Source organism: Ambystoma mexicanum, chromosome 2q (genome assembly GCF_040938575.1).
Source record: "Ambystoma mexicanum isolate Mex_15411 chromosome 2q, UKY_AmexF1_1, whole genome shotgun sequence".
Classification (NCBI taxonomy): Eukaryota; Metazoa; Chordata; class Amphibia; order Caudata; family Ambystomatidae; genus Ambystoma; species Ambystoma mexicanum.
In genome coordinates, this window is record NC_090924.1 from 1,286,653,064 (window position 1) to 1,286,669,091 (window position 16,028).

Sequence of the window (16,028 nt, forward strand, 5' to 3'; positions counted from 1 at the left end):
CCGGTGACATTGCATGATGCAGCCAGAGAGCCATCTGGAAATGGAAGCCTTCGGGAGAGCATTCCCTTGATTCACAGGTCCAAAGTGTACAAACAGCTGTGATGTCTTCCGAAAACTCTTTGTGCGGTCCACGTAGAACTTCAGCGCTCTAGTTACGTCCAGCGAGTGTAGAGTCCGCTCAGCCGGCGACGAAGGAGATGGGAAGAAAACTGGCAACACCAAGGGTTCGTTGATGTGGAAGTCCGAAGGCACCTTGGGCATGAAGGAGGGGTGCGTCCTCAGCACCACCCTCGTGTCGTGAAACGTCAAGTGTGGTGGCTTGCAAGATAGGGCCTGGATCTCTCCCACTCGTTGTGTGGAGGTGATAGGCACAAGAAATGCTGTCTTCCACGACAGAAACTTCAACGGTGCCAAATGCATAGGCTCAAATGGGGCCCCCATGAGCCTGGTCAGCACCACGTTGAGCTCCGACGCCGGGGCAGGGGCCTTCACCGGCGGGAACGATCGGAATAGTCCCTTCATGAATTCCTTCACCAGTCGATGAGACCACAAGGATGCCCGTCCCGTAGTTCTGGTGTATCGTGAGATGGCGGCCAGATGTATCTTGATGGAAGCGTGAGCTAGTCCAGCCTTGGCCAATGACAGTAGGTACGGCAATACTTGAGGGGCCGTAATCCGCAGAGGGTTAATCTTCTGTGCACGGCACCAGACAGAGAACCTCTTCCATTTATGTCCGTAGCACTTGAGAGTTGAGGACGCCCTGGCATTTACAAGAACCTCTCTGCAGTCGGCTGGGATGTCGTACCCTCCAAACTCTAGTGCTGCAGGAGCCAGGCCTGCAAGTTCAGCAACTCTGGGTTGTGATGAAGAATGGCGCCTCCTTCTCTGGAGAGAAGATCCGCGTCCGACGGCAGCTTGACTTGTGTGGACGCTGACAAGTCCAGAAGGTCCGGGAACCAGATCTGTCTCGGCCACGCTGGTGCAACGAGGATCATCCTGCACCGGGACCTCTTGAGCTGGTTGATGAGCCGGAGCAGCAACAGCAACGGAGGGAACGCATAAAGAAATAGACCGTCTCAGGGGAAAGAGAAAGCATCGCCCATGCTCCTCGGCTGGGGAAACCTGCTGGCGAACCTCTGGCACTTGGAGTTCGTCGCTGTCGCGAACAGGGCGATCTGGGGTTCGCCCCATCGTCGGAAGAGTCGATCCACTTGATCCTGGCGTAGTTCCGACTCGTGGCACGAGCGCAGCTCCCTGTTGAGTGAGTCGGCGATGGTGTATTTTATCCCTGCTAGATGAAAGGGTACCAGAAACATCCCCTGGGCAAAGGCCCAATGCCACAGTTCCTGGGCTTCCTTGGATAGGGCAGGGGATCTGGTTCCGCCTTGCTTCCGGATTTAGAACATCGTGGTGGTGTTGTCGGTGAAGATCCTCACCACCTTGCCCTTGAGGGACGGAAGAAAAGACCTGAGGGCCCAGAACACTGCGCGGAGCTCCAAGATGTTGATGTGGAGTGACTTCTCCTCCGGGAGCCAAAGGCCTCTCGCGTGAAGATCTTCCAGGGAGGCATCCGTCGTCACTGTCACCTGGTGTGCTGGGGTCTGAAAGTCTGCCCGCCGCGAGATGCGCGCGGTGCCCCACCACCGAATTGCTTGGCGAAAAACCTTGTTGAGCAAGATCTTGTCCTCGAAACTGCCCACCGCTTGCATCCAACAGGCGTTGAGAAACTCCTGTAGAGGACGCATCCGAAGCCTGCACAGGCGCACCAGATAGACGCATGAGGACATCATCCTGAGAAGGGACTTGATGGACCTCACCCTGGCCACGTCCGTGGCCAGCACACGCTGCACCTTGCCCAGGATGGCCTTCGTCCTTTCCTCCGACAGCGAGCTTGGCTCCCAGAAACAGCGCGACCTGCGACGGAACCAGGTGGGATTTGGGGAAGTTGGTGGAGAATCCCAGGTCCGTGAGCAGCCGGACTGTCTTCGATGTGTGTTCGATGGCGAGTTCCCTTGTTCTTGCTCGGATGAACCAATCGTCCAGATAGGGGTAGACGTGGATCCCCTGCAGGCACAGTCGCGCCGACACTGTTGCCAGGCACTTGGTGAATACCCTGGGCGCCAACTTTAAACCGAATGGGAGGGCCTTGAACTGGTAGTGTCGTCCTTGGACTACGAACCTGAGAAACCTTTGGTGTCCTTTTAGAATGGGGATGTGAAAGTACGCATCCTCCAAATCCAACGACGATAGGAAGTCGCCTTCCTCCAGCTGGCCCAGCACGTGCTGAAGGGTGACCATCCGGAACTTCTGTGCCTTGATGTATTTGTTTAATCGGCGCAGGTCCAGGATGGGACGCCATCCTCCTGTCTTCTTTCTGACGAGGAAGTATCTGGAGTATACTCCAGAGCTCCGGAGCATCTTTGGGACGAGTTCGATGGCTCCTTTCTTGAGCCTTGCCCTTACTTCTAACAGCAGTTGAGGGACGTGATTTTCCTTCCTGGCCATGGGAGGAATGCGGGGGCACTTTTTCAGAAATTCGCGTGTGCGCCCGTGGGCCAGGGCATCCAGCACCCAACGGTCAGTGGAGATGGACTCCCACACGCTGACGAACTTCACCAGCCAGCCTCCCACCGGGGTGCTCGACGCAACGGCCGGTTCACTCTTGCTTGGCAGCGGCCTTGCCGCCCTGACCTCCCTGGCGACGGCGGCGAGATCCACCTGACTTGCCTCGTCCCCTGTAGGCCTCTTGCGACGAGGAGCTGGCCTCCTGACGGTACGTCGAGGAGCCGCCGCCTTTGGAGGCACCTTGCTTAACTCCGGAGTTCCGAAAGGGCGGCCGTCGTCGTTGCAGAACTCCCAAGGCCCGAGCCGTCTCCATGTCGGTCTTGATGTCCTGAAGTAACTCATCCACTGTATTCCCAAACAGATTGTTCCCGTCGAAGGGCATGTCCAAAACTTTGGCTTGCACGTCTTGGCGGAAATCTGTCGCCTTGAGCCACCTCCGTTGTCGAAGGCAAACGCTGTTGCCCAACTGCCCTCTTGTCGTCCGGTAGGAAGTCCAACAGGGGAGTGATCTTGTACCACAACTCCGTCATACCAGGCCACAATCGCTAGGGCGTTGGCCACCTTAATCGTCGTCGCCGCAGACGAGATGACTCGTCCTCCCATGGCGTCCAGTTTCTTTCTCTCGCCGTCCGGTGGGGAAGTTGTAGCCGATGCCCCCCGGCTTCCTTCTTGGCCGCCGCCGAGACGACCGAATCCGGGGTCGGCTGTGCCCTAAGGCACAAAAGGGCGGCATCGAGGACATGGTACTTCTTTTCGTACCGGTCCCTCTTGGCAGGCGTCGTGGACGGGTTTTTCAGAAGAGAAAGTCCCTGGTCCCAGATGTCATCCAGCAATGGCACCGCGAGGACCGTTCTCCTCTTGGCCTCGTGCCGTTGGTAGAGGAAGCCTTCCTTCTGTTCTGCGGGGTAGAGCTGGAAAAGCTTGTATGCCCTGGCAATCATGGCATGGAAGGAGCCAATTTCGTCGGGCGGTGAGGCCCAAGGAGGTGGTGATGATGATGGGAGGTCCGTCCCATCGTCACCACTGTCGTCAGCCGTCCCCGTCTTGGCCGTGTCTGTTCCCGTGTCATCCCCAGGGATGGTGGAAGGAGACAAAGGCTGAGAGGGCCGTGAGGGCTGAAAAGGCGGGGGTGGATGAACTTTCCTCCTCTTGTTTGGAGGGCTTCCCAATGGCCCGGTTCTGCTGGGTCGTCCGTTGGGGGTAGGGGCAATCTCACCTTTATCACCGTGCATAAGGTTTGGATTGCCATCAAAATGGCCACCGAGTTGTCCTGTGGCTCGGGTTGCGATGGGCGCGATGGTTGCTCCTCCTCCACGGGAACCTCGTTGGCGCCTCCGTCGATCTCTTCGTCCTCCTCCTCGGGATTCCTCCCGTGGGACCGGGTCTCCTCAAACTTCTTGTTGAGGCCCTCCATAACTTCAACCAGCTCCTCTTTGGAGGCTGTGTCCATGTCCGTCCACCAGGGTCTTCACAGGGGTCTTCTCGATGGGCTGAAAAGAGGACTCCCTCTGCGGTGGCAGGGAAACTCTGGACCCCGAGGTCACCTCCACAAGTTTCGCCAGGGCTGTCGTGACTTCCTCGATAGAGACATTAGCCGGGGGATAGGCCTTCACCACCTTGTGCGCGCTTGAGGCCTTTACCTTGGGGGGGGGAGGGTCACCGCCTCGCTCCCCCTCGGCTGGTTCCTTCGAGATCGACCGGGGCCTCTCCAGAAGCTTAGCCGGGTTCTCGGATTTTCTCTTCCCCGAGCCAGAGTGTTGGCTCCTGGTTGATGGCGCCGGTGAAGGTGCGCCCTGTCTGGCAGCTAAGGAAACCGACCGTTCGGCGCTCCCGGTGCCCGCGGACTCACGGTGCTTTGCCTTCTGTTGGGCCCCCGTCGCCGGGGCGCTCTCACAGGACTTAAAAGACAGCTCGGACTTCTTCGTCTTCTCACCTGCTGGGCTCTTTCCTTCCAGCCAGTTGGCGAGACGGGTCCAACGATCCCTCAGAGTCCGATCCGTCATGGTCATGCAAAACGCACAGTCCTTCTCCTCGTACGTTTTGTCTTCGTGAAGGCAGTAGAGGCATCTCGAATGCTCGTCCTCCTTGAACACATTCTGTAATCCGCATCCTGGGCAGTTCCTAAACAGCTTGGATCCGGGTGTCGAGCTTCCCTTTTCCTGGGCCATGTCCACGAGGTAGGCCTCAAACTTCTGGAATCCTCCAAGAAGCGTAATTCGACGAAAACTTCGCCCTTGAGGGGTGTAGAAAATTCCAAAACGGATCCCAGTTGATCGGAAGAAGAAACGGTGGAGCTTGAGGCTCGATTGACCGGAAAAATTAGAAATCTCTTGGAAAAAACACAAAACGCAGTAAAAGCTCGAGAGCTATAGCACGAGGACTCCAAACACTTGAACGTGCGGTAAAAAACTGAGGATGGCTGCCAGGGGAGGGGCTTAGGGAGAGGGCAGTCATTGGATGGGGTCAGTATGACCCAGAGACCATTGATTGGTTACTACTAAGAAAGACAGATCAGAAACTGATTTTTTCTTTACCGAAGATTCCCAGCCTGACGACAGGGAATATTCATGAGCATGTGAATCCATGCCAGACCCCATGCTGGAGAAGAAACCTGCTGTTGAATATTGTGACAAAGTGCTTTGAGCTTTGGGAAAGGGAATCCAGAGCTCATGCCGAGGATAGTGATACTGTTGAATAGTGCGACAAGAGACTGCGCTTTGGGAAGGAGAATCCAGAGTCCTGTTGAATACTGGAGAATAGTTGTTGAACCTTGTGAATCAAAGTACTTAAAGCTTGGGGAGAGAAACCCTGAGAAACCTGTTGAACATTGTAAATCAAAGAACCCCGAGAAGCCGGTTGACCTTTTTGAACTAATACGCTTTAAACTTGAGGGAAGTGAGCCAGAGAACAGCGCAGTTTTTTTCCCACACTATTTTTGTTGAGCAAGAAAGTCCCCACACAATTGTTAGTTAGATGCGAGGACACGCATGGTTTTTGAGGGAAATCCCAAATTAGAGATCGGTAAGCTATACCTTACACCATCCTGATCTTGAATAAATAACTTTACTGTTTAAAACTTAAAACATTGTGGTCAGTGTCATCCCTGGATACCACGACTGTCTCACAGGTCCCAGGCCACATCCTTGCCACTGAAGGTCTGTTGGGCAGAATGTGTGCCCAGTGGCTATTCATGATTGGACAGCCCCAGCCAGTTTGAAAGGATGAAATACTTACATTGGTGGACCAAGCCCAGGATAAAAGGAGGCCCTTCTGCAGCCATTCAACAGATCATTGGAGCCAAGACCTCTACCAAGAAGTGCAGCATGCTGAAGACCCGTGGATTACCGTTGCACCCGACCAGCATTGCCTCCAGTGAAGCCCTGCTCCTCTGTCCTAGAGTCTCAAGGCCCCTGTTGGCACTTCGACCCCTGTCCAGTGGGAACAGCCAGACTCTAGGATCAGTGCCTGCTGAGCTTTTGGCAGTGTCCCTGGACCACCCGGTGGTCAAACCAACATTCTCCTATTCTATCTCGTGGCAGCTGGCGTCGTTCAAGTGCATCCTTGCAACTTGAAGGATCTTTAGCTTGTGCTACAAGATATTGGCTCCTGCATTTTCAGCCTACTAGTCCAAATCGAAGCCATGCAGGCCGTGCTCCTGTGTTAAGCAACCGAAGATCATCTGCCGCCACCAGACCATGGAGCAATTGAATCTCATTGCGTTTGCTCCCTAGAGGTCTCCAGAGATCGCCTCCGCTGCAGAATTTGTCCTTTTGTGGCAAGGGTGACCAGCAGGCCAGTCACGAACTGTAGGTACAGTGACCAATCAAACTAAGTCTCTCCCATAAATAACATCTTCACCCATGACCCCTGGTATATCAGACCAAGCACATAATAGCGTGGCCCAATGGATTCCAGAAGCTCTGAAGTGTTTTATGGTGAAAATCTGTGTAAGGGGGGTGGGGGAGTAAACTTAACATGCCAGTTTTGTTCCTCTCTCACCCCTCGTCTTCCTTAGGTTTACATGGGCATAAAGTCTTGGCCCCATCTTTCTAGTGTCCGATTCAGATTGTGGTGATCTAGTCAAGGATTACCTCCCCCTCCCAACCCCCCATGCCTTCTCTAGTGCAGTGGGACATAGATACTTACCTGAACATTTGGAACACTGAATTGCAGCCACTGGCAATGCTCAATCCAATAGTGAACCTACCTTGAGAGTATACATTTTGGAACTGGTGACACAGTCATTAGGCCACATTCCATCTCCGGACTGGACTTTTTATGGATCCAATTCTGCAATTGATCTGGAGTGTTTTTACTGTATTTTTCTATCCGGATTACTTACATGTTTCTCACTGGTCTTGAATATTGCTCATCTATCTTTATCACTGACTTTACGACATACAGTTATTAAAAGTATTGCTGATACTTTGCTAAAATGGTGCTTAACTGACTAAGTTAAAGTGCTGGGGTTCCCTCTAAAGCCCTTAATGGTCGATGTACACATGTATTTGATAGAATAGTGACAATACTTAATGAAAGTTTTCATTGCTTATTGTGCATTTTAAATGCTTAATATTTAATTATATATTTTTGTACTCATCAGTCTAACTGGAATTACTGCAGCACTCGGTGTACGTCTCTGTGTATCCTTGGACCACCCTCACACCCCTCTTGAATCTAAGTCTTGCCACTCTGCCAGGTACCTTGACTGAGTTTGTCTTCATGGTCTTTCCTGTTCATAATCGGTCCGGCTCACAAAATCTACCAACAGAGGTGATTTTAGAAATACAGCTTAACCAAAGTGCCAATAGAAAAAAGGAAATGTAAGACCAGTGCATAAAAACATTTGCAAAACCTTGGTAGAAATTTAACACACTGGGTCAAAGTAAACTTGCTTGTTTAAATTGAAGACATCAGTGAAATCTACTTTACCATGTACATTATATCAATGGAAAAGATACAAATTCAAACTTGACATATAAAACAATTAACATTTACTTTCTTTCAGGTCTTGAACACTCGAAAAGCACGGAAACTGGAGGCGTTTAACTTTTGGAACAAGTAACATGTAAAAAGGAGCAAAACAAGATAGGGCTGCAATTCAGACTCACCTGGAATAGCTTGAAAAGGGTCCTTCCATTAGATGCTACCATCTCCAGCAACATATCAAACTGCTGCCCTTCCGTTGTCTCGCTGTAGGGAGCACACAGGGCAAACGTAAGGAAGTCCAAAAGAGAACTAATAACAAGGGCACCAGTGCCGTATCCCTGAAGTGAAGAAAAAAAACTAATTTGAAAAACAAAACCTTGCAAAATAGTTAATAGCAAACCCGCACTCCAATGCTGCCTCCTACTGACATACACACAATTTTATTAGGCTGCTTTGATTACCATTGGAGGGAACTAAGTTGGCAGCAATTGTCAGAAACAAAAAAATGTATAGATTTAAGCAACAACAAAAAAAACAACACAATCACCAGATACAGCCATCACATATGTGGCAGCAGATTTAAAAGTAAAATAGCTATAAATAAATTGAAACTACCAAACCAAAACTCCATCCTACATTTTTTGCACAAGGCCTCCGTATTTGTGATTTTCTCCAAATTAGTTTTCAAGATTTTATCCTAATGAGTCTTCATAAGGTTATGAATATCCATGGTCCCACCTGAGAAACAACATTGCTCAGGATGAAGGTGTTACATGGCACCTTGTTTTTTGGAGTCTGTTCACAAAGCAAACAATGTGGAAGTCAACCGACTGGTGTCAGACGTTTTATTCTGGTAGCTTTATATACCGGGGGGGGGGGATGTCCCTAAAGAGAAATCCTGTGTAAATCCAGTAGCCTCCACTGCCCGACACTGTTCATACAAAAGAGTGGGGGGATACAGATATTGTCCTATATAGTCATAACTACTGCCTACATCAGAGTGAGGCCCATCGATGCCAAAACCAAACCTGGCCTGTATGTGAATGTGTGCGGACACAGATCTGCATCCAACCCTGCACAAATGCCCAAGAAGGAACCCCTCAAGTTCCAGTGCATACTTGGTTAAATGCGCTGACAGAATAAAGACAGCAAGCTGGTAAATAAACACTGGCCTGAAAGCATGCAGTGCATCATTGTGGAGGGCCTATTCCCCACATATGGGCAGGGAGTGGAGAAATTCATGGAGGGAACCCAATTTAAGAGATGCATACAAAAAACGAGCCAGCAGCTAAGGAATGCACCAGAATTTCCTCACCACATCCCCATAAGATAAGGCACTGGGTTGCTAGAGAAAAGTATAGTCTGCATTTAAGAACCAGTAAAATTACATAGATCCCGTGAAGGAGGAATCACTGTACAGTTGCAACCATTTAGGAGGACTTTTTGCAACCCAAAGTACAAGAACTAGAACCCAAACAAACACAAAAGTAGCAGTGTGACTAAGGAGTCCATGTCCAACCTACTCTGCTTTGGCTGGTTACTGCCTGCGCCTGATCTCAGTTCCAGCAGTAGTAATACTCTTCTCCACAGCAGCATCATTAGCTGCTCCACAGCTGTGCTTCTTGCTTTAAGATCCCCTTTGTTAAGATGTTATACAGACTACCTACGGGTGTGGGGTTCGGCTATGCCGATCTTAGTGGAACTGTAAAGGTTTAAGTCTTTCCCGAGCAGGGGTCGAGACTGGTTGTTCCCACCGAATCCAGTGGTCGAAGCACCAATGAGGGTCTTATGAGATCAGACAGAGGAACAGGGCTTCTCCAGGCCAATTATTAGAGTCTATGCTGGTCAGGTGCAGGGGTCGTGCTCGGGCTGCTCTTCTTAGAAGTCTTGGTTCCAATGATTATCTGTCGAATAGATGCAGGAGGAGTCCTATCCAAGATCCAGGCTGGGAGCAAGCACAAGCCCACCAATAGTAAGGATCTGCAACATTCAAACAGCCCAATGTTGTCCAATCCTGGACAACTGGTCATCACATCCGCCCAGCAACAGACTTTCAGGCGCCTTTGGATGTGGTCTTGGACCGGACAGTCCCAAACCCCTCCTCTAGCTCACACACACAAAGCCCACTTGCCCATGAAAGCAGCAGCTTTCACCAGGAAAGAGGTTCCGATATATGGTATTTCCTGATCTCAGAATGCAGGAAAAAGGCCAAAGGATAAGATGGCCAAGGAACAAGCGAAATTCTTACGGCACTGCCATTTTAGGGTGCTAGACACGTTTAGAAAAAAACAAGAGTGGTCCTGGGAGTCCCTCTGCTGGACATTAGTCCCAGTGACGAGAGCCTTACCCAGATTCTTTAGCTCGCCATCTTTCAGAGGAGAAATATACAAAACATATCAGCTTTTGTCCTGCTCTGTCAGCACCGAAAATGCTAGGCAATTCTCCTCTGAACAAGAGTACCAACAGCAACCCCAGACAAGTGTTTGCCAAGACACGAGAGGTACAGCTCCACCCTACTGATGAGCTCCAAACAGGTGGAAAATAAAAGTGTCTGGGGTTGCTGTTGCTACTCTTGTTCAGAGGAGAATTGCCTAGCATTTCGGTGCTGGACTGCACCAGGGCAGAACAAAGACTGCTATGTTTGGAAATTTCTCCTCTGTGAAAGATAGTGAGCTAAGGAATCTGGCTAAGGCTCTCGCCACCAGGACTAATGTCCGGCAGAGGGACTACCAGGACCCCCACCCCCTTGTTTTTTGCAGACCACTTTATAAGCCATTTTTGTTAAATGCAAAAGTGCACAAGAAAGAACACCAAAAACTGAAAATCAGCCAGCTGCCACAAGCTTGTCTTGGACACACAGTCAAAGTAGCCAACAAGCAATTAGGTAAAAAGTTATAAGGATACAAAGTATCGTAACTGCACTTCACTGTAAAAGGATGTGTGCAATTGTAAAAAAGAGAACGTCTCTCAGTAATGAAAGTTTGACAGTAAGACAGGGGAGTAGGCAGTTTCCCTATAAGAATGTGCAAAATAGACAAGGAAATAGGAGGCTTTATTGACCTCCAAAAGTCAGGACAGGGTTACAAAATTAATAAAAAGACTGAGGATCCCAAAGGAATCTATGGAGGGAAAAATGCAAAAAGAAAATATTTACTAACAATTATAAAAACCGTAAATGTCAATTGAGACAACCCACCACGATACTTAATGGTGTGACCACTATCTAAGGATAGCTACATAACGTATGGAGACCAGGGGGGAGGCTGGGGAAAAATGGAACCAGGCTTAGTAATTAAAATACTTAATGGATGTACAAAACAGTAAATTGCCATAATCAGACAACTCACTTCTGTATTCAAATCGGCGTACGTCAAACCACTCCTCAAGGACACGGCAGGCAACGTGGAAGACCTCTCCAAATAGAGACCCATCTCAAACAGCCCCTACCCAGCAAAACTACTTGAAACCTATGTCTATGGACTAACACAAGAACACATAGAAAAACTACAACTGCTGGACCAGGCACAAGTTGGCTTTAGACCCAAGAGAGGAACTGAGACGGCATTCCTCTCAATCTGGGATGATATAAAGACAAATGCAGATTCCAATACAAGCTGAGCTCTGATACTTCTGGACCTCTCTGCAGCGTTTGACACAGTCATCCATGACATCACCAAGAGGCCAGATCAGCAGGGGAGAGGAAGAGAGAAGGTAGAAGCTAAGAGGAAGATGCTTACGGAACCGAAGATGGTTCTCCTCAAGTTTCAGAGAGGCAGGGAGGCTGTTCCAAAGGTAGGCCCCAGCTGAAGAAAGATCTACCACCAACTCGTTGCTTGGAGAAGCGACTGACCGCGAGGGAGTTGGAGGAGCGAAGAGCTAGAGTAGGAAGGTATTTCCGATGGGAGAGTTAAAGGTATTGCAGACCCAGGCCCCAGAAGGCCTTGTGAACAATGCAGAGGGTATTGAACTTAATCCTTGCAGCCACTGGGAGCCAATGAAGAGTTTTCAGGGCTGAAGAGATACGATACCTGGACTTGAGGCCAATGATGAGTCTTGCAGTCCTGTTCCGGATGAGTTGCAGAGGGCGGAGAGTAGAACCAGGAAGATTTAGAAAGAGGCTGTTGCAGTAGTCCAGCCTAGAGAGAACCAGAGCTCTAGAGACAGTGAGCTTCTGGGGGAAGGAGAGGAAAGGAAGAATGCCTATGAGGAGGGGCAGTTATTAGTTTGACTGCTTAGAGATATCAGAGATGTAAGAAGAGGAGGAAAGTGTAGAGTCGAAGCAGACCCCAAGGTTCTTAGCCTCACAAGTGGGAGCAGGAAGAGGGCCAAGGGAGGCCGGTCAGAGTGACAGAAAAGGAAGGTGCAGGAGTGCCCACAAGGAGGATCTCTGTCTTACTGGCATTAAGGCAGAGGACATTGGCGGCCCACCACTCCTGGATTGCAGACAGTGAGAGATGAGAGAGGGAGAAGAGGTGGCAGAAGGTAGCCTGAAAACGAGCTGATGTCATCCACATATCACTGAAAGTTGGAACAGAGAGCAACAATGTGGTGGGGCAGGGGTGCCAGGTATTGGTTGAAAAGCCTGGGAGAAAGGCTAGACCCCTGGGGAACACCGCAGGTAGTGAGTGAGATAGAGGAACGGAGGGACCCAAGTTGGACCTGGGAGGGTCGGTTGGAGAGGAAAGAGGTCAGCAAGGCCAGGGCCTGATCAGTGATAGCCAGGTTATCACGGAGGCTGTTGAGGAGGCTGGAATGGTTGACAGTGTAAAAGGCAGAAGAGAGAGAGTAGGATGAGGATAAAGGGGAGATTAGAATCAAGGTCGAAGAGCAGGTCTTCACGGATGTTCAGGAGAGCAGTTTCCGTGCTTCTGGCTGCTCTGAAGCCAGACTGATGGTCATGGAGGCAACCAACAGAATCAATGAGAAGGTTAAGCTGGGAGATGGCCAGCTTTCTAGGAGTTTGCCTAGGAAAGGAGTGCTAGAGATCGGGCGATAGTTAGCCGGGCAGGAGGGGTTGGCTGAGGGTTTCTTGAGAAGAGGGTGCACAAGAGTGCTTTAGGGGGAGGGGAAGGCTCCAGTGGTGAAGATGTGATTACATATGTTGGCCAGGGCAGCAGTGAGGGTGTCAATATGGTCCTTGATGGTTTTGGAAGAACATGGAAGAACCTGTTTTGATGAGACTTTCATAGATCAGACTATTCTAGAAATCTCGTCAGGGAAGAACAGAGGAAAGGAAGAGAAAGAGGGAGAAGAGGACGGCTGCAGGGGGGCCAGAGGTAGTGGAGAGAGAAGCAGGAAGAGGAGGAGAGGACGAGAGAGTGGAAAGGATGTCCTGGGCTTTAGAGATGAAATGAGAAGCCAGGCCGCAGCCTCGCCTCATAGTACGGGGGACGGTTGGCACAAGCTAAGTCCAAGTCAATTAAAAGTAGATAGGTAGGATTGCAGAGGCCACCCAGGCTGATGAGACAGGGGTGACGGCATAATGCGAAAGCTGTGCTAAGTCAGATGGGGGTAGATGCTAGTCTGCACGAGTGTGTAGTTAGAACACGAGAGTGGGAAGTGAAGAGAGGAAAGCGCTTACAACACTGACAGATGGGGGGACAAGCTAGTGTGGTGGGCGAATGGGAGAGGCAGTGGCTTGTAAGAAGCAGTGGCTTGACAGGAGAAAGTGATGGGTGGCGGATAGAGTAAAGAGCAACAGTCTTACCTAAAGGTACAATGAGGGCAACCGACATGGCCAGCAGGGCAGTGAGATTGATCACGCAAGTGGAGGATGGCTTTCGAGGAGGAGGAAGCAGAGGGGCATCCCACGGAGAGGATCAAGTCTGCAGCAGATGGCTTATCTGACACGGACAGGTGCAGACAGGCTGGTGGAGTGAGCCTTTGCCCGTGCCTTCACCATGGGCCGGCGTTGCCAGTCAGCTTGGAGGGGGCAGGACACATCTTGGAAGCGGCCAATTGGGTCACATGTAGGTCGGCACCACAGCCAATGAAGCTGGGTGCCAGCAGGTATTGTTGGAGGGCCGGTAGTGTGGTCCACTTATCAAGTTCATTAAAAGACACAGCCTTACATGCTACAACTACGTGGGAAGACACACAGATCCTCTACATAATAGAAGACACACAAGAGGAAAACAACGCTGGTAGACTTTCTACAAGAACTCTATGAATGGATTAACACTAACAGCCTCAAACCCAACCCAGGTAAAACAGAAATAATGGTTATACCCAAAAACCAGGAAAATAACCACTACATTATGGCCCACAGAACTAGGAACTGCACCAACGCCATCGTTAGGGGAGTTTTCCTAAAGTCCTACTGATAATAAGACTTTAGTAAGATATTGCAGCAGTTTGTAAATCCCCCAACTCTTAGTATCAGTCTGTACTAACTCAGGGCCTTGGTAAAGTGGCAGAGCAATCAAGCTTATCTTAAGAGGAAGATGTGAGCTGTAGGTAAGTACACTGAACCCAGTTGGACATGCACATCAAATAATCACTTACTTATAATTCATATAAAATTATATATTTATTATATTCTCACCAGAATCACTTTAAATACATCATACGTTTACACTAGAACACTTCGAAATCATTTAGAATATACTTCCAAGGACAATTTCACTTTTGTGTTTGTTCAGGGTTACATTTGTTGCATCGTTCGAAAGGGAAAAGACAATGCTATCGTAATTTCAGTAATTACGCGCACATGCGGTTCTTAGCAGATTTACAGTAAGACATTTACTCTGCAAACATACAAGAAAGTGACTTAAAGGAAGGAAAATGGTTAGAGCAACACTAGTCGGGTTCAAGGTTCTAGAGAGAGTTTCTTCGCACAGCAAGTCTTTTAAGTCCAAAAACGCACCCATAGCTAAAGGGAGTTTTCAAAGGGCTCAAAGTCATGACAAGCAGCAGAACACAGAGAAAAACAGGACAAACATACGATGCTTGTGACTATTTAGAACGTGCAAGTGCAGCAAGGTAGAAGGCAGGGGGGGTAAGTGCTGTGGAGTCTGAGCTCATGGGAAAGACACAGATGAAGTGCTAGGAATGTTGAGTGCTACACGGCATGGAGCCATGAGGGGTGTAAGTGCAAGCCACCAGTGCGGTGGGTGTAAAGTGCAGATAGACACGAGCAGGGTCGATTGGGTGCGGGAGGTCAGAAAGCATCCCTGAATCCCACTGGAACCCATTCTTCCCATTTGGCCGATACACCCAGAACAGTCACTCAAAGTAATTGTGAACCATTCAGATTTGCCAACATATCCATACTGGAAACTGAAAAGGTGATACTATCCCTGAAACCATCCAACTGCCAAGGAGACAGCTGCCCAGCACAAATTATTAAGGATGCAGCTAGAGACCTAGACCCCTTCATCTCCAAATTAATAAATGCCTCCTTCAGTTCCAGTACTGTACCCACTAACCTCAAAGAATCTTGGGTACTGCCTCTCCTTAAAAAAACAGACCCTTGACCCAGCCATCCCGACTAATTATAGGCCCATTACCACGGTCCCATTTCTCCTTAAAATCATCGAGAGAGTAGCCTACCTCCAGATCCAAAATTATTTGGAGACAAACCAACTACTAGGATCACGCCAATCTCGCTTCAGACCACTACATGGTACTGAAACAGCCCTAATCGACCTCAAAACATAAATCGACGAGTTGAAGGATAAAGGTAAAACAGCTATGCTCCTCCTCCTTGACTTATCGGTGGCCTTTGACCTAGTGGACCATGCAGTGTTATGTAACCATCTAGCTTATGCTGCCCATTTCTCAAGTGAAGCTATAGTCTGGGTAAAATCCTTCCTAGCCAACAGTACGATGAGTGTTTTCCCCATTAGCTTCAGCGGACCCAATACATATCACTGTGGTTTCCCACAAGGTTCATGTGTCTCCCCCCACAATGTACAATAGCTTCACTAAGCCACTCCTTCGACAAACTTGACAGATTGGGGGTAACCTATACCAATTATGCGGACGATACGCAGATCCTCATACCACTATCTGGCAACTTTGTTGAAGACACAGCTCTAGTAAACAAGATTTACCTCATCATTCAAGCATGGATGGCCTCTGCCTGAACAACGACAAAACAGAGCTACTGATCCTGGGTTCCGACTCTAACCTCAAAAAACGTAGCCCCAACTATCGTGCATTCAATATAGACGGCAATATAATCAAAGTGGCAACTGAGGTAAAAATACTAGGTTTCTACCTCGATTCCACTTTATCTCTCAAAAAACAAGTCAATTCCCTGGCTTCCTCCACAGCCTACACCTGCAAATTAATCCGAGCCTGTAGACCTTACTTGTCTAAAACCAATTGTATCACACTAGCCAATGCCCTAGTAATGTCTAAACTGGACTACTGTAATGCCCTATATGCGGGCGCTAATAAAACTGTCAAACAAATTGCAAATATTGCAGAATAATGCTCTTAGAGCAACCCTGGACATACCCCGCAGAGCACACATATCCAACATCAGGAAAGACAATCATTGGTTAAAAATCAGTGACTGAGTTCTCCTT

General features: G+C 49.3%; 1 protein-coding gene across 3 annotated transcripts in view; it reads right to left on the reverse strand.

Annotated features, from left to right (window-relative positions):
* DNAJC13 (DnaJ heat shock protein family (Hsp40) member C13) overlaps positions 1 to 16,028 on the reverse strand; it is a 2,820,731-nt gene that overhangs the window by 2,105,782 nt on the left and 698,921 nt on the right. For all 3 annotated transcript variants that reach the window (XM_069648714.1, XM_069648713.1, XM_069648715.1), the window contains exon 15: positions 7,677 to 7,832. In XM_069648714.1, the coding sequence (XP_069504815.1) occupies positions 7,677 to 7,832 (156 nt within the window). The remainder of the gene's footprint in view (positions 1 to 7,676; positions 7,833 to 16,028) is intronic.